The 20134-nt window shown below is 36.7% G+C and overlaps 1 protein-coding gene across 1 annotated transcript in view; it reads right to left on the bottom strand.

The window, feature by feature from the left end:
* The window catches only part of LOC150094473 (uncharacterized), a 261156-nt gene that overhangs the window by 39663 nt on the left and 201359 nt on the right, over nt 1–20134 (bottom strand). Inside the window, exon 7 of the mRNA XM_090411803.1 lies at nt 2033–2287. Within this exon, the coding sequence (XP_090267929.1) occupies nt 2033–2287 (255 nt within the window). The remainder of the gene's footprint in view (nt 1–2032; nt 2288–20134) is intronic.

Genomic DNA, 20134 nt, shown 5'->3' with positions numbered 1-20134 from the left:
GGAGTGTTGGTAGCTTGCTCTACCTTTGCAAGGAGTGCCCTAGTGTTGTACCACCTTACCCCAGTCCTGAAGATACTTTCAGGTGCAAACTTTGTTTGCTCACACTTGGATAAAGGATTAAACTAAATTTATTATACTATGTTGTGCTAGACCAGACTTAAGAGGTTTCATGTATTCGATATAATACTGATGTTCCTTCATTCTTTTTTCCACAAAACAGTCTGTTTGTCCAAAGTATGTTAAATTACATTCACATGGTATCTGGTAAACACCAGCTAATGATAGAAGTGCCAGTTTGTCTTTTGTAGATGGCAACGAGTGAGAAATTTTGTTGATAGGAAAATATGTGGGAATAAGATGATACTTCTTCAACATTCTGCCAATAGGTTCTGAGATGCCTGAAATATAAGGGATTGGAACTCTGCGGTCTGTTGTGCAGAGTAACTTAGCTATAATGTCTTAATATGGTCGGTTCACATAAAAACAAATTTCAGATGGGTATTTAATACTCATCTGAAATTTGATACTTAATATCAAATTTCAAAGTATAAGTATAATGACAACCAATATGACAGTATTAACGAACTATGACAGTTTATTATCTAAGCTACTGCAGTATGTTATACTGTGTAAAATCTTCTGAATGTAGGGATCCCTGAGAGATAAATACTACCATAAAGTATCTTTCAGACTTTTATATGATATATGGTATTAAACCAAAAATAGTGACTTCTGCACAGAGTTTACACACAAAAGTACACAAACTGCAGAAAAGTTTTGTGTTTTGCCATCCAGTCTGATTATTATCATTCATCTTACAATAACATGCATGTGCACTATTCCCAATCAAGTGTGTTCTCATCCACCCTCCTCAATAATAAAATTTTTACTTTTTATTAATAGTCTAACATTTGAAAAAGTTTTGCTTGTGATGCATAAAATCTCTGCAGCTTTTGTTAGCAAAGATGATTTCTAAATGCACAACAGTTATACTATTAAAATTTCTGAAAGCTTCTATCCATCAAATGTCACACAATATTCAGAACAGGCTACTCACTCAGGTTACTACAAATGATCTTTATACTTCAAAATTTCATCACAAAGAGAATACTTCTCAAACTTTATTTACAAATTCAATGAAATCCCTCTATAGACAAATTTCATCCTCGGCCTGTTTAGGGCTTTTACCTTTGCAAAAGCAGTCATTTTGCACAGGTCTTTCATACCCAAAAGTAAACGAATGGTCAATATGATTGGCTCAAATTAAAACTCATTCCAAAACCATTAGTGTACAATAGTCCATCCATCTGTTCACTGGATATCAACAGATGCCATATGGTCACTCAGATGCTTGGTAATGTACCACACCAGACCTTGCCATGTGGTCCTGTTGTGTGCCTTTCTTGAGGCTTTAACTCTCTAAAGATCAGTCAATCCAGACACATCATCCATCCATCTCATTAATGGTCTTCCTCTTTTTCCATGAACTTTACCTTCTATTACTGTTCTGAGAAGTTTTCGTTCCATCCTTTCAATGTGTCAAAAGTATTTCAACTTTCTTCTGTCAATATCCTTATGGAGCCTTAAAGCTCTACCGATCCTTTCTAGCATCCATCCATGTGTCTGTTTCAGTATATCCTCAACGGCCTTCTGTAACACCGCATCTCAAAAGCAATTATTCATTTCCTATCAGACTTCTTTAGGTTCCAAGTCAATCTATCTCACATCACACTGACATGACAACATGTGATTGTACACTTATAGCCAAGCTGAAATTGCATCTACTGTCACAGATGCATTAGCACTTTTGAAAGTTGTTCACTTCTGTAATTCATTCAGTGTTTGGTAATATATATCAGTGCAACGATCATTTCTAATTACCCTGTATATAGTACAATCTTATGTGAATCCAAGATCCCAAAACTGATCATTCTGCCAAAACCAATGTTTTTTTGGAAAACAACTTATTTACAAGGATTTATTTTCCATAAAAAAATGTACGCCCCAAAGTTCACAGACATAATATACATACCACATTCAAGTAGTTCTTTAAGTATATCCACTTGCGAGCTTCGAACTGCAATATGTAAGGGAGTGTCTCCTCTGTCATCTCGGATGTTGACAAAGGCGCCAGCATGGAGTAACAGCTGAGTCAGTTCAGAAGAACGATGCATAACACAGTAATGCAAAAGATGATGTGTTCCTGTTACTTTAGCACCAGCTTCCAATAGTATACGAACTAATACAGAATCCTTTTGCCATACTGCTTCAGTTAAGGGAGTATATCCTAAAAGCATGCAGATATTAAAGATCAAGCAGTGCTAACAATAGATATAGAATTATATGATAACCATATAAAAATACTGCTTAAACTGTATGAATACCATGTTCACATTCAATTAAGATTCAGAAACATGCATCTGTGTGTGTGTGTGTGTGTAAGAGAGAGAGAGAGAATAACAGGAGATTGCCATTATCAACTTCCTGCTATTCACACAACTGTAAAAAACATTTCCACTTTTTCAGAATATGCTGTGTTTTGAACTCAGCAAGTGTAGCCTGTGATATTTTTTTTTTATCATGAGAATGCCATCAAATCATCTTCTCTTCAGCATCAATCTGAGTTTTGTTTTGCAAAAGAAAATATAATGTTCATGGTGCCAAAATCTAGGAAGTGAGGAGGGTGTAGACCAGGGCGTGGGTAATCTTTCCAGTTCAGGGGCCAAATTATCGTTCTGTCTCCGAGTCAAGGGCCAGACCAAATTATTAAATAAAATAAATCAATATTAAATGAATTAAAACAAGTTGCTACTTCATATTTCATTTATTTATAATATAATGAACGACATAATTGTATAGCTCAGTGGGAGTGGTGCTTGCATCCTCTGCATTTGGCTGCTCGAAGTTAGACCTAGGTTCAAATCTAGTCGCCAACTGGAGGAACTTTTTCTAAGCCTATCTTCCACCAGTTCCCGAGTTAGTCATTCTCTGGCACGGGCAAGTGGGTTTTCCTCCCGGAAACTCAGGTTTTTAGTCCCGTAAACTCAAGAAAATCGACCATAGTACCAACATTATTTCAGATAGTAACATATCCTGTTAGGGTTAGGCACCAAGAGATGGCAGCACTTGTTTGAAAGCTTCTTCATCGGTGGCTGCCTATAATTAGGGGCAAGCTATCTCTGACTGGCTACCGGTGGAGATTGAACTGCACACTCAGTCTTCAAAAGCTAGATAGAGTATAAAGGCCTCGCCTACTCCCTTAGGGAATAAAAGGCATTAGCTGATTTTTTTTTTACGTAACAATTTAATGTGAAGATTGGCCTTGTACTTCAACTACGAGACTATCAATATTGACGTGAATATTACTTAAGGATAATCACATAGAATTTTCGAGGTTTTCATCTGTTATTCTTGTCCGAATTTTTGATTTATTGTATTTCATCCCCGAAAAAACTTTTCACACATATGTGCTGCCGAAAAGACAAATGATTTTTCTTGAAAAGGCATGTAAATTGTATATTTTTCTTCCACCAAATAAAATTTATAAAAATCCATCAAAGCAATGTTGTTAAATTGTGATTTTAGCACTAAATCCGCCTGAAGTCAATAAGTTCCATCTGTAAGTTTTCTGGCACATTATTTACATCAGCATCCATCGGACGAGCAAATATAGCGAATGTGGAGTCTGTTTTTGAAGTCGGCAAACCTTGTATCAAATTGCTCTATTAGTGCCTTCAGTTCATCTCCATAACAATTATAACAGATATTTTTATGAGTTGCTAGAGTAGGAAAATTATAACAATTTTTAGCTCTGACTTTCCAACAATCTTAGTTTATTACAAAAAGCTTTGACATGTCCATGCAGTTCATGACCCAACTGCCCTTATTTTTACAATTTAAGATTCAGTTCGTTTAGGTATCCAGTGACATCTACAAGGAATGCTAAATCACACACCCACTCATCATCTTTTACTTAGTTAATTGCATTTCCTTTTATGTCCATAAAATCTGCAATGTCTTTTTTATTATTATTATTATTGTTCCGGGAAACTCCAAGGAGTCGACAGACTCATCGAGGGAGGCCCTAACATCATGTCAAGAACAACTATTCAACATTCACACAGTATCTATCATACCTTGCCTTGAACTCATTCACGGTCGTAGCACCAACAACAGACTCTGGAAGCTTATTCCACTCATTTACCACTCTCCAAGTAAAGAACCTAGCTCTAACACCCTTGTCAACCACGCTCTTGCCCAGCTTCCATGCATGGCCCCTAGTCCTCCCACCACCAGTCATATTTTCAAAAATATCTTCTGGATCAATCTTATAAAAACCCTTCAGTAATTTGAATGTCTCAATCATATCACCCCTCCTTCGCCTATCGTCCAATTTCTGCAACCCACAAATCTTCAACCTATTCTCATAAGGTTCATTCCACAGACCTGCTATCATCTTGGTCACTTGTCTCTGGACCTTGTCTCAGATCATAAAATTGTTTTAACATTTTACCTTTACTCAATCACCTCACTTAATAATAAGACACATCTTCATAATCCGAAAATAGTCTGCCAAATACTTCTTAAATTGGCTGTGATTAAGTGCACATGACTTAATAAAGTTAATACTGGCTACTACAACTTCCATAACATTTGTGAATTTAATCTATTTTGCATAAAGATTTTGTTGGTGGATAATGCAGTGAAAATTTGTTAAATTTTCCAGATGGATCTGTAGTTCTATTGCTCTTTCATGAACTATTCCAATAAATCCCTTCTGTGTACCAACCATTGCAGGGGCTCCATCAGTGCATATGCCAGATAGTGAACTCCATTTAAGCCCAAATCTCTCGAAGAAGACTGTGTTGACTGTTTCAAATATATCTTCACCGGTAGTTGTTCCTTTTAAGCCGAAGTGCCAATAATTCTTCTGATGATGTTGAAATCTGCATCAGCTCCTCGAATAAATATTGCTAGTTGTGCTGTATCGGAGGCATTGGTGCTGTCATCCAAAGCAATTGAAAATGCTTCCAATCTAGCAATCTTCTCTTTTAAACTTTTTTTGATATCATCAGCCATAATTTCTGTCTGACAACAGTATGTCTCGACATACGAATATTCTCGAAGTCTTTTTTTTCTTTTTAGAACATATTATACTTGCAACATCCAGCAGACATTCTTTGATAAATTCTCCTTCACCAAATGACTTAGAATGCTTAGCAATTTTTTCGCTTACCACAAAGCTGGCTTTGACAATGTTGTGGTGCTGTGTTCTTTGCTTGTTGAATATTTGCTGCTGGGTATTATAACTTCTGTATAATAACTATATAATAACTTCTGTATTTCATCTTTTCGTAGTTGTCCATCAATTTTTGGGTGATCCGCATGTCTCGAAATAAAGTGTCTCTTCAAGTTGTATTCTTTGTTGACGGATACGGATTCGCTGCACAGCAAACATACAGGCAAACCTTTATTCAGAATAAAATAATAATCCTCCGTCCAGTTGTCTTGAAATTGACGATTCTCTGCATATACTTTTTTTTTTTTTTTGCAATAATCCCTGACATTGTCCCAAATTTATAAGCGATATTCAGAACTATCAAACAAAACTGTCTTCTACACCGCAGGCACTGAACAGAACACAACATCAATGCAGGCACTGAACAAAGCACTACACCAGTGCAAGTACCGAACTGAAACGTTGTAACACGTTTACACACACCGCTAGTCAAAGTGAGAAAGAGACCTTGGTTGGAGAAAACAGTGTGTTTTGCTCAAGTCATATGACATCAGCTTAATGTGAGTTAGTAGAACATCAGTACTTTGGCTATCTTTTCTGATGTACCTCTGTATTACGGAAGGAAGGGCTAATGGGGCTATGTAGTATTTTATCTACTTTGTAGGAATTGTAGCTGTTGACCAAGAAAGTATGGTGCAGATATCTGAGTTCTGTGGACAGAGCTGTATTGTTAGAACAAATGGCTCTGGCTCTGTGTGTAAGTGTTTTTAAAATGCCATGCTGTTGGAATGGATGATGATGCAATTGTTTTTATGTAGATATCTTCCTGTGTGTGTTTGTTTTCTGTAAATAGGAAAAGATAGTGATCTATCTGAAAGGCAGGTGACTAAAGTGCCAAGAAAAGGTAAACAGTCATTAGATTCTTTCTCTACTGTGGAGTGGATTTTGGAGTGTTGGCTGTTTAGGAAAGTGACAAATGCATCCAAAGCCATTTGGCCCCATGTCTTATCTATGTGGCCAAATTGCAAACAATCATAGTTTAACCACACTAGGGGCTCGTATATAGCTGTGGTTAGTATTTTGTTTTCAAAGTGTTCCATGTAAAAGTTTAATAAAAGTGGGGGGGGGGGCTCACAGCAGTACCATTAATTTGTTTGTAGATTTTTCCTCCCCTTGTAAAGTAACCTGCATACACAGTAAATTTGAATAATTCAAAGATATCGGAAGAAAATTCAGACTTGATCAAATCAAGTGTCTATAAGTGGTACATTGGTAAATAAAGAGGTGACATCAAAACTAACCATTATGTCTGAATTTTTTACAAACGTAGAAGAGTTGCCAATAAGAAGAGCAAGAGACTTGGCTAACTATTGGGCAAGTTTATACATGGGGACAATGTGTGCTATCGACTATGGGATGTAGAGGGCGTAAATTTCCCCCCGATATCTTTGAATTATTCAAATTCTAATGCTAAAATACACTCAGTTAAAAAGAGAAAATACAGAGTAAAAAGGTTGGATTATACAAACACAATAAAAGCGCACTATGTTATCTCAAAATGCTCAACAGCATATTCTTGTAGAAAGGCTTATAAGTAGGCAATACATGACTATTAAATTATTTAAGGAATTCACAACATACATTGGAATATTAATTAAAAGAAACTTTAATAAATACTTCCTATATTTCGGCAAAGTCACATTGCCATCTTCATGGGAACATACAAACATGACACGTGCACACAGGCACTATAAAAAGCAAATGAGGCAGAAGATAATAAACTATTGTTGTCCCTAAAGTCCTAATGGTGTCCCCAAGTGGGCTATATTGCATTCTCTCGACCAGTGCTTCCCAAACTTCTGGATGTCAGGGCCCCCTTTGCAAAAATTAAAATATTTCACGGCCCCCCCTCGAAAAAAAATTGTAATAGAGAGATACATTATTATAATATTTATTGTATTTATATTCAATACAAAACATACACAGCGATTATTGCAAAAATCAAATGCATATATTACATTTTTTGCCTCTTACGGTTGGTTCTGAAGACGATGAGGGCTGTTCTGGTAAAACATGAAATACTGTTTTTTTTTTTTTTTTTTTTTTTTTTTTTTTTTTTTTTGAGTCTGTTTCTGCTTCTTCTGATTGTTCGTGGGAATTTTTTTATATTTTTTTTATCAGCCACTTATCCATCTCATGGTTAAATTTTTTAACATAGAATAGATCAAATAATATCACCACTTACCAATAATGGAACACCACAGACTGATAACATGAAATTAGTGAATATTACCTGAATAAGGGAATCCCCAGACCAGGAACATTTTTCTCTTTTGTGACTTTTCTCCCTTTACGGTAATTAAGCCTAACGTGAAACAGACAGCAAAGGCAGGTTATTAAAACGTGCATATGACTGGTGCGATATTAACAAAAGATCGTGCAACCGAAAGATAAAAGCATAGCTGACAATTAAGTTTAAATGCTAACTCTCTTCAACCGAATTCCATATGTGAAACTGCCATAACATTCATTATATATATATATATATATAATGAATGTTATGGCAGTTATATATATTACTTAGTTTTAACACTTTTACGAATTTTAACATGTTCGGTTGAATTTTATTGCTGCTTGGGAAATCGAACTCACACACATCTAATTAATAACAATAGTCTTTAGTTAGATACTGTGTTTGCCCATGCAACATATGGTTTTGTTTCAGTCTATACAGCATAGTTTCTGTAAGAGGGGACATGTGATTCATTAATTCGTGTGTTTTTATCCCAGTTGTCTCTAATTGCACTATTTGTTGAGAAATATATTCCACAGCCTCCTCTTACCTTATTCACTGGCATAATAAAAGTACCTGTTTTTATTGCCTCTGCAGTATGCAGGCTATTAGGGAGGACGTGTTATTTACCACTGCAAGTGAGTTACTATCTCCCCACATGAACTTGTTTAAGCTTTTTTTCATGTGTGAAGTATATGCGAAACTTTTATTGGTAACCGAAAAGTAGCTCGGATGACAGTGATAATATAAAACGAATTTTGATACGTATATAAAGTCAATATCAACAGTCCCCGATTACGAACGGCTGATGAAAGGGACAGGAAGATTTGGAGCTTCCCTGGAGAGCATTCGAAGTAAATACAATTAACCACTGCTTTTAAATGAAACATATGAATAAGCAATATTTACTAATATTCATTAAGCGCCGAAATACGCAGGAAGCAAAGTTTGTGAACCAACACCAATGTGTGAATTTTTCCATTAAAATAAAAAAAATAACAAAAAAGAAATAATAAATAATAAAAGTTAAACACGTTTCTTTTAAAATAAAAAAAATCTACTTAGTCTTAAAACATTTTAAATTTTGTTTTCATTGTTTCACAGCTCCCCTCAACAAAACCTACAGCCCCCAAAGGGACAGCAGCCCACAGTTTGGGAAGCGCTGCTCTTGACCATTGGGCTGATGTTCTCATGATGTAAGTCTCCCAAATTTGGGGCAGTCTCATGCTCCCAAATTTGTTGAGGTCTGGAACGTTTTTTAGAGCTGAGGCAGATTCTATGAATAATCTTTTTAACTTAAACTTACTGCAATGTATTACTTTGGCTTTCTTCCAACATATTCTGTGATGGGTATCCAGAGCATGGTCTGCAAGACCAGAGTGGCTGTACTGGTAAAACCGGATGTGGTCTTTGTTCCGAAATCCTGCCTGTTTGGCCAAAGTAGGATAGTTTACAGCTGCAAGGGACCTGGAATACCCTAGGTAGGTCTAGGGGAAGTGGTTGGTCTTTGGTAGAGCAGATAAGGGATGCCAATTTTTTATATGGTTTGTAACAAGAAGTCAAGTCATATTTTTAAGGATTTTGGTTACTTTTTCAGAGGTGCCTGGGATGTAAGGAATGGTGATAGATTTAGTGTAATCTTTATTGTGAAGGAGAGGGGGGGGGTCGACTGGTTTTAATATTTTTTGGATTCTATTGTTGCCGAAGCGCATGAGACGTCATAGAAAATCGTCCAAATGTTGTGGTTCAGCGTGCCAGAAAGCTCCTTCTCTAGCACCCAAATAGCTTTGTTGTCATATTTGCATGTTTCCATGAAGATGGCAATGTGATGTTGCCGAAATATAGGAAGCATTTATTTATTTCTTTTAATTAATATTCCAGTGTACATTGTGAATTCCTTAAATAATTTAATAGTGATGTGTTGCCAACATATAAGCTTTTTTACAAGAATTACTATCATCCACGGAGATTCTATCGCATGCAAGGCCTGCCAATATGGCAAACTGAAGTTGAAGATTTCTAAATCATTTGATCTTTCTAAAACGCTGCTGGGATAATGAGGTAATCCCAAATTGTGTTAAATTGAAGCACAGTTTCTCTTTACAGAAAGCTCTACGGATTTATAACCACGCTAGCTTTGCCCTACTATGAGAACAAATTACCGCTACAAGCATTCTCCTAGCCGATGAAAACAATGCTATTTAGGTGCTAGAGAAGAAGCTTTCTGGCACGCTGAACCACAACCTTTGGACGATTCTTTAGGACGTCTCGTGCGCTTCGGCAACAAAAGAATTTGAAAAAATACGTAGTCGGCACATCAAGAAATTGGATCATTTGAAAAAGGACTACCTCCATACCACAGCAACCACTCAATACAGTAGTCAACCTCTCTTCCGTTTGTTTGAAACCTGAAGCACTCATCGCTCTTGCATGTGGCCACAATTTCATCATATCTCCTAAAAAAATACCTGCCGAAGAAATAATAATCCAGATAGAACATGGTATCCGCAGCCTTCCAAACCATATCGCCAACAATGTCTGACTGGGTATAGCAGGTGTTCTCACCAAAGCAAGACCACCAAAAACCAACATATCCAAAGGTGAATATAAAGCTCTACAGGAAATGAAGAATAACAAAGAAATAGTAATTACCAAAGCAGATAAAGGAAACGCCACTGTGGTTCTCAACTAAAAAGACTACACAGGTAAGCTTAATGCTTTATTGTTAGATCGGGCTACCTACCTCCCAATTGAACATAATCCCACCAGCTCTCAAATTAGAACGCTCAATAGGCTCCTTAAGGTTATTTCTTCGCCTGCAGAAGTTACCAACAAATTAAAACCTTTTAACTCTAGACTCCCCCCCCCCCCCCAAATATATGGACTTCCAAAAATTCATAAATAATCTGTGCCATTACGTCCTATAGTGGATGGCATTGATTCCTCCACACAGAAATTAGCCAAAACATTTAGCCATCATACTGGCAACACACCATCACACACAAAAAAAACTCAGCCCACTTCAAAGCTAGTAAAGAAAACCTCTCACTCCAACATACTGACATAATGGTCAGTTTTGATGTCTCCTCCCTATTAACAAATGTCCCACTCAAGGAAACCTTAGAGCTCATCCAAACCAAATTTCCTCCCGATATCTCAGCCCTATTTCAGTTCACAATGAACTCAGGCTATTTCGTTTGGCAAGGAAAATTCTACAAACAGATAAAGAGGGACAGCCATGGGTTCACCAGTCTCCCCACCCTTGGCCAACTTCTTTATGGAGACTTTTGAAGAAAAAGCCTTAAACTCTGCCCCACAAAAAACCACCGTTTGGCTTCACTACGTGGATGATGTGTTCGCTATTTGGCCACATGGCTCAGATACACTCCACTCCTTAACACACTTAAACAACCAACACCCCAGAATCCTGTTCACCTAGGAAAAAAAGGAAAACAACTGCCTCCCTTTCCTAGACACTCTAATCACACACCAACCTGATGGATCTTTGGTTTTCTCTATTTATAGAAAACCTACCCATACAGGCAGATACATTCAGCAACAATTCCCCCCTCCCCCATCAATATGGAGTTATTAAAACACTACATAACAGGGCAAAATTAATCTGTTCAGATGACAATGCCCTAACCACGGAACTAAACCACATCCTTAAAACTTTCTTAGCCAATGGCTACTGTTGTGTCCCGAATAAGCATTAAAAGGGTTTATATTAAAATATGCAGGTCACAACATTAATTCTACTCAGGCAGAGAACATGGAATGTTGGCAATAGAAAAAATAAGTTGTTTGTGAATACAAGTCAAGATAAAGTATAAGGAATTGTAAAAAATTGTATAAAGTGTTTAAATATAATCTGTATTTTGTGTGGGCCTGATAATAGAAATCCATGTAAGCTGGCAAAATCCATTTGAAAAAACCAGCCTCTTGCACTGAAATAGTAAAGCCTGTGAGTCAGGGCTCAAAGGTCACTTTTACCGTCCTGAATTATGAAAGTATTGGAAAGGGAAACCTAAGTGTCTTCCAGGAATAGGAGACAGACACACGTGCGAAGAAATAATAAAGGGAGCTAATGAGATTGACGTGGACACAGGTGACCGAGTTGGCACGTATCGCAAATATCGAGATTTAACGAGAGGAGAAAATTGAACAAAAAGGCCTTGCATGAAGATTTGCGCTCTTACCTTTTTTTCCTGGATTCCTGATCTCTCGGAGTGGTCCTGCTCATCGTAGGAGGGAAGTCCCTGGCCAGTCGCGGAAAGCACTTAGTTCGTCCGTCGTAGTGTTTGTATTGGGCCAAGCTATGTCCGTGTTCTAGGAGAGCTGTGATGTTGTCGTACGACGGAGGGACTAAATTGAGCCGTCCATTCAAGGCAACGTTACCGTGCCACCTCCCATGTTTCCCTCGGAGATTCTACTAGCACTGTTCTATGGAAGATATCCTCCAAAGCGATTACATTTTGAAGGCCTTGATGATTAGACAAGGCGGGAACAAGTTTTAAGAGTTCAAGGACAGAAATGGTAATGTAGACTTTTGAAATACTAATTCCAGTTGTAAGAAGAGTGTGAATTTCCTGTATGAATGTTTAAATTGGACTGAACTTAAAGAACTGTAAGAGTTGCCTACAACTAGATACGTGTCCGAGACAGAGTTAAGAATTGTTTGCCCAACAGGCCGAATAGATACAAGATCATGTTAAACTAAAAGTGTAATTGTGCTGATGTGTTCACTGATAGCCACATGTATGCGAACGGCTTAATGATAATCTATGAATTGTATTTTATGATTGTATTTAAGGTTATTAAGATTTAGTATGTGTGATAAGTACAAGTTTATTAGAGCTTTTGATCTGAGTTGAGTGCAACCATATTATCCTGTTTTGAAATGTATTATAGTGTATCACCTTAAAGCTAATTAAATTGTTTCATTCATGTACTTGCCTGATCTGCCTATATTATATGAATTCAAAACTACCGCTCAAAATTACCAAACGAACCAAGCAGGATAAACCCATGAATACTAATGCAATAAGTAAGCTGCGACTGTAAGAAAGAAAAGGACAAGCGAAGGGGAGATAAATTTATGCTTGATCAAATAATCATTAACTCTCTAAAGGGGTCACCCTGAACAAGAATCCTTTCTACCTAGGTATTAGCTGGCGCAGCATAAATATAAATGTGTTAATACTTATAGGGTGAACTTCTTCAGATAGTTTGTTTAGGACATAGAGAGGCCAATAGGACTGCAAAGCACTGTAGGAGAGAATATTTGTTTATAGAGTTTAAATTATAAGGGATAAATGTGTATAAGTAAGATACAGTGTTAGACGAGTTTGAATTTAAGAAAGATAGAATATTGGACTAGTTAAGAAAGGGTAGATAAAGGGTAAATAACTAATTAAATAAAGAAAAGGCAAACAAGATAAGAAAAGGGCAAGAACATAATAGATTAGAGAAAAAACAAGAATAGTACACACCACTACAACCCCCAAAAAATATTAAAACCAGTAAAACACAACCTCCCCTTCACAATAAAGATTACACTAAATCTATTGCCATTCCCTACATCCGTGGCACCTCTGAAAAAATGACCAAAATCCTTAAAAAATATGACTTGACTTCTTGTTAGAAACCATATAAAAATTTGTCATCCCTTATCCGCTCTACCAAAGACCAACCACTTCCCCTAGACCTACCTAGGGTATAGCAGATCCCTTGCAGCTGTTAACTATCCTACTTTGGCCAAACAGGCAGGACTGTTTTTTAACTGAAGGGTGTTTAGTTGTGTTGCTTTGATTCTTTCTATTTCTAATTCATACTTTTTGATCAGGTCCTTCATTCTGGGCATGTTGTGGTTATTTGAGCCAGCTTTTGATATGTTGATTTTCTTGTAGAGTATGGAAGTCATCTGTCTGTGTTCTTATAGTTGTTCTTGACATGATGTTACGGCCTTCCTCGATGAGTCTAAGGACTCCTTGGAGTTGCCCGTAATAATAATAAATAATATTATTGTAATATTTATTGTATTTATATTCAATACAATTTATACTCAAGCTTTTGTATGTGTAATCTTGTGTTTCTTATTAATACCTTTGAAAGAATATCAGGATTTCGGAACAAAGAATACATCCGGTTTCACCAGTACAACCACTCTGGTCTTGCAGACCATGCTCTGCATACCATTCACAGAATACGTTGGAAGAAAGCCAAAGTAATACACTGCAGTAAGTTTTAAGTTCAAAAGATTATTCATAGAATCTGCCTCAGCTCTATAAAACGTTCCAAACCTCAACAAATTTGGGTGCATGAGACTGCCCCAAATTCCAACAGCCAAGACAACCCAATATAGCCTGCTAGGGGGGGTCACCATTAGGACTTTAGGAACAACAATAGTTTATCTTCTGCCTCATTTGCTTTTTGTAGTGCATGCACGTGTCATATTTGTATGTTCCCATGAAGATAGCAATGTGGCGTTGCTGAAATATACGAAGTATTTATTAAAGTTTCTTTTAATTAATATTCCAGTATTCGTTGTGAATTCCTTAAATAATTTAATAGTTAACAGTATATTCACTGTCAATCTGATTGGCTGAGTGGGTAGCAGATTCACTCTCCAACCAACAGACTGTGGGTTTGTATCCAGCTAGGTAACAGGTGAATTTTATCACATCAATTACTCCATTTACTTAAGGCCTAAAGAGTGGCTTGAAAAATTCTAAGTTCATTTCTAGATTATGTAAAAGAAAAATAACAAAACATTATGAACAACAACTCAAAATAGAAGAAGATAGCCACTCATGGTATTAATGTACTATAGGTTTCAACATTTCATGAGTGAGATTCACAAAAAAAAAGTCTGCAGATCAAGCTGTCATCCTCAATCACAAGGATGCACAATGGGGGGGGGGGGGGTCTGTCTGATTTTATTATAGGTTCTTCTACAATACTACATATCTATCATTCTGTATTTACTTAATTTAAGTATTTGTATTAATGTTCACTAATGCATTTACTGATTATCTTTTGTTTTCAGCATTAACCACCTTACTGGCCATTAAAGATCAAATACACACCCTCAAAAGCTTCATATCCATCATAAATTTCAATGGTATTACAATTTTAATATGCACTTCGCATCCATGGAAATGTGGACGTATATATATGTCCTGGCCGGTAGCGTGGTTAATGATGATCATCCTAGTTTATGATTAAGTTAATCAGTGCTCTTTTTTCTGCTTTAAAATTTTGTAGGTTAGAAGTTTTGAATGAAAGACTATAACTGTCATCTGTATAGGATCTGAACCATTATTCTAGCCATATCTTTTGATACACTACATATGCCATTTTCTATATGACCTAGGATGTACACCTCAAGAATTTGCTCAAGTGTTACTGTGTAATGAAACCTTTTGAAAGTGCACCAACTACAGAATACTTTTGTAGCTGTTATAATCTTATGATAAGGCATCAGCTGGAAATGATAAGGCAAGTGTCCTGTAGTGCATATATAATATCTGTCCATCATTAGATGTGTTATTTAGTACCTTATCTAAAAAAAAAAAAAGCATCTCTTAAATCTTAGAAATGTGAAAATGACATCACCTGTGACAAAATGCCACCTGCATTTGAAACATAGAGTGTTAATTTATTAAGTAGGAACATTTGGGAAGATTCTTGAGGATATTCATAATGTTTATACTCAAACATCATGCATCCTGAATATTATATTTAATGCTCCTTGTTCTCATGGCTGATTGAAAACAATCTTAAAGAGGTAAAGGAGTGTGGAGAGGACACTACCATGCCTGTTTAAGATGCCTGACTTATCAAGTCTGGCATCTTAAATATAAATTTATGATCAAAAGTATTGTTTATGATCAAACATATCAATATAATTTAATTGTTTAACTGACCAATATGTTTAATCATAAATATAAATTTAAGTAAGCCTGTGTAGCTCAGTGGATGTGGCGTTTGCACACCACGGCACTTGACCGCATGAAGGAAGACTTGATTTCGAGTCTAGTCAGCAACCAGAGGAAATTTTTCTAAGCCCTTTTTTTTTGATCGGCACCCGAGTTAGTCGATCTCTGGCATGGGCGAGCGGGCTTTTTCTCCCGGAAACTCGAGTTTTTCATCCTGTAAACTCAAGAAAATCGACCGTAGAACCAACATTATTTCAGACATTAAATACAAGTGTTAGGGACCACAAGATGGCGGCACTTGTTGAGCCGTCTCTCTCTCTTCACTGCGTGCCGCTTAATTAGTGATAGCCTTGGGCCACTTATCTCTAATTAGGTACCAGTGGAGATTGAACTGCCCACTTAGTCTCCAAAAAAAGTCAGATAGGGCTAAAAAAAACGGCCTTGCCTACTCCCTATATATACGGGAATAAAAAGGAGTTAGCTGATTTTTTTTTTTATTTTTATAAATTTATGATCAAATTTAACATATTGTGAAAATTTTATAAACTACATGCAATTTGTCCAAGTCTGAAAAGATCTGCCTAAGTGCATATGACTCAGCCAGCGTAGTACACTTTATTCCTTTCTTGCGTAAAGTGCCGGCACACCAAAAGAACGTATTAAACGGTAAAATGAATGTCATATTATTCACAGATAGGTAGTCATCAGATCTCCATTGAGAATGTGTATGATGATTGTAACCTATATGAAAAGTAGGAAAAACAATTTCCTCTCTTCTGCTTCTGAACTAGGTTGCAAACGTTTAAATTCAAGTTTAATCTCATCAAGTTTATTTGTCTGTGATTCCAGTCATGATGACTGTCATTATTTAATTATATTTTCTCTTATTAACTGTCTATATTCTTGTGATTCTCGTAGACAGGCTTATACGTTGGTTATGCATTTCTAAATCACTTAGGGAATTGAAACAACGTAGATCCGAATATAAATTAAATAATACTTTAATAGATATTTCCGATATTGCAGCAATGTCACATTGCCATTTTCTAAAGGAACTTACAAAAAGGCAGGTGCACACAGGCACTAACAATACAGTAACTGTACAGGTTACTGTATTGTTAGTGCCTGTGTGCACCTGCCTTTTTGTAAGTTCCTTTAGAAAATGGCAATGTGACATTGCCGCAATATCGGAAATATCTATTAAAGTATTATTTAATTTATATTCGGATCTACGTTGTTTCAATTCCCTAAGTGATTTAGAAAAGAAAAGAAATATATTCTTGTGGATGGACTTATATGTTGGTTACACATGACTTTAAATTTTTGAGGAAATGACAACGTATACTAAAATATTAATTAAAAACCTTTAATCAATACCTTCCAATATTTCGGCAATGTTACATTGCAATCTTCTGGGAACATAAAAACATGATATGTGCATGCAGGCACTAACAACGAGAAATTAAGCTGAAGAAGACAACTGGTGTTGGTCCTAGAGTCCTAAAGATACCACCTAATGGTCTAAATTCGGTTGTCTCGGCTGTTGGGCTGATGTTCTAAGGATGCAAGCTTCCCAAATTTGTTGAGATTTCGGAAGTTCTTTATAGCTGAGGCTGATTCCAGGAACAATCTTTCATATTTATATTTGCTACGGTATAGTAAAGTGGCTTTCTTCCAAGATATTCTGTGGTGAGTATCTAGAGCATGATCCGCAAGTCCTGAGTGGCTGTATTGGTGAAATCAGATGTAGTCTTTGTGTTTGGATATCCTGATATTAGCTGTCCTGCCTGTTTAGCAGTAGTAGGACAGTTTACAGCTGCAAGGGACCTGGTGTAAAATTTTGTTCTTTATTTATCGTTAATGTTTGTTGTTATTAACTACTCTGTTCTTCCCCTCGTGACTTTGTTTTAATACTCTCTTATGTAAATTTTATATCTTTGAGGTTTTCTAACATGCTATGTCTTTTCATTCTTAAGTTACTTACTACAAATTCAGTTTACATTAATTTCAATGCAGTCTCATAGCTCAGTCTAGGCCATAAATCAATCCAATCGGTAGTGAACGTGTATCAGTACATCAAGGGTGTGCCATGGCTTAACGGCAATTCCTTTGTTCTGCACTGCCGCTAATTCCCTTTCAGACTTACAGAAATTTATTTTTAGCTGCGTCACTCTATGTCTTAGATAGTTGAACAATGCAATATCAAGGAATTAGTTTCCAGCTTAGCACACTACAATGTTTATCTTAACTGAAACTATAAATTACTTAGATCACCTAAACTATCAAGATTTGCTTTGCAGTCGTAGCCTACTTTACTTTTATTCCCTCCTCTCCTTGGTTCTACTTTTATGAGCGGTTCAATAGGAAGAAAATCAGTCAATAAATTAACATAACAAAAACATTTAATCATCAATTTCACGAAAGTACAGACATGAATCATTTCAAGCATATTATTATATCAATAGTAAAGCTCTAGAGTACTCTGTTAATTACTTTAAATTTTTACACATTCTCTAAAACATTAATTGCGGATTACAGTTCAATTACAAGGCAATCTTATACTCCACCAACAGCATTTCTGGAAGAGATTTGCACTCTATGTGAATGCATCGAGTGCAAATATCTCCTCCACGGTGAAAATATCTCTCAAGGAATTCTACACAGCTCTTCAGCTTAAACTTTCTCTAGTCTCTTGAGTGAGAACACATAAATCCTTTCACTATTCAGTCTTAGCAACCTGAAAGTCCATCACACTAGCAACACATGATTTTCTCAGTAGTTATAAAACATATCAAAAGTCTACTTTACCCAGGCATGAAGAGATACCCGGCCTTCTACACATGCGTCCAGGCAGCACATCCTGCATCTCGTCCTAATTCTAATGAGACTTCATCTACGCGAATCTGCAATCGTCTCGGGTAGGGCACATCTTCATGGAAGCGACAGTGTAGGTTTGCCGCTCTCAGGCCAATCAGCTCGGCATGGCATTCTGTTCTCTGATGGGTTCCTTGCTGGATCGGGAACTTTGCTCTGCTTGGCTACAGGTTGACTCTCGAACTCCCTTGGACACATCCACGTGGCCTTCCGACCTCCTGACTCCGTTGAAGAAAAAGGACCAAGAGCTGTAGGCACCGCAACCGATTTTATATTGCACGCCCTATGTTTTTCTACCAACGTCACTGCTTTTCCTTCACTGCACATGGTACTTACTTCTCCCTGGCAACTAGCACACATACTTTACTCTAGTAAGCTCCCTGGAGAAACTCGCGTGCTACTCTGCCTTGCTCACATATTTTGCTTCGGGCATTTCCTTTTATAAGTCTATTTCTTCGTTCTCTCTCTCATGCACAATTATTTATAGAAAGCACACAGTTATTACATTAGGAGATTTACAAGAATTATCTACAATTAAATGACTCGAAACAGTATGTAGAAAGAAAAAGGAATTATGTTGGTAAGTTAACATCATCTTATTTAGTGTGATAAACCAATACTGACTCTGTGAATGACATTTTGCGTTAAACTCGGAATGAAGCTCTTGTAAGTTCAATCTTTCATTCCGAATTTAACAATGGTATACTCCAGACAGGTCTATGGAAAGTTGCTGGTCTTTGGTGGAGCAGATAAGGGATGCCAGTTTCTTAAGTGGTTTGTAACAGGTAATCAGGTCATATGTTTAGGATTTTTGTGAGCTTTTCAGACATGCCCGAGATATAAGGAATGGTGATAGATTTAGTATAATCTCTGTTAAGAAGGAATGAAGGGTTGTGGTTAAGTGGTTTTAATATTTCCTAGATTTTTTGGGGTGTTGTAGCCATTGGCTGAGAAGGTGTTAATGGTTAAGTTCAGTAGTAAAGCATTGTTGTCTGAACAAATTAATTTAGCCCTGTTATATAGGGATTTTACACCCGCTGTCCATAAAGAAACCGAACTTTTGATCGAAAATAAAACACAGGCCAATTATCATTATTCAAGTCATTTATTTCAATCAATATACTCTCCTTCAGCTTCAAAATGGCATGGTCAATTAATTCATTAAATGAGTTTTTTTATATCGGTTTTTGGGATACTGTTGAGGGTCGTGGTTACTGTCGCTTGAACGTTTTTAATGGTGTTGTATTGCTTTCCTTTCATCGGCAATTAAGTCAGGGGAAGAGAAAGAAGTCACAGGGTGCTGAATCAGATGAATATGGCAAGTGATTCAACACACAAACTTGGTTATTGCACAAAAACTATCTGACAGTGTTCGAATGATGAGATGGTGCATTATCGTGCAAAAGTGACCAGCTGTCTGCATCACAATATTCATGCCATATTCAATGAATTCTCGCTATCAATAGCTTCAAAATTTCGAGATAAAACTCATCATTGACGGAATGAATTCTTTGTGGATAAATGCCCTTGGAATCGTAGAAACAAATCAGCATAGCCTGTACTTTTGACCTCTCCAAGCGACTTTTTTTAGGATGCCCCTCTTCTGGTGGGGCATCTCCACTCAGCACTCTGGCGCTTTGTTTTGGGTTCATACTCAAAAAAAATGTTTCGCCACCAGTAATGATCATTTCAAGGAAGTCTGAGTCCTTCTGAGCAGTTTTAATAAGGTCCTTGCAGTGTTCACTTCGATACATTTTTTGGTTGTCGGTTAACTTGTGGGGAACAAAT

The sequence above is a fragment of the Typopeltis vanoorti genome, chromosome 22 (genome assembly GCF_054136105.1).
Source record: "Typopeltis vanoorti isolate ZY-2024b chromosome 22, IOZ_Tvanoo_1.0, whole genome shotgun sequence".
NCBI lineage: Eukaryota > Metazoa > Arthropoda > Arachnida > Uropygi > Thelyphonidae > Typopeltis > Typopeltis vanoorti.
The sequence above is the reverse complement of the archived record's forward strand: the minus strand, read 5'-3'. Positions and strand labels throughout refer to the sequence as shown.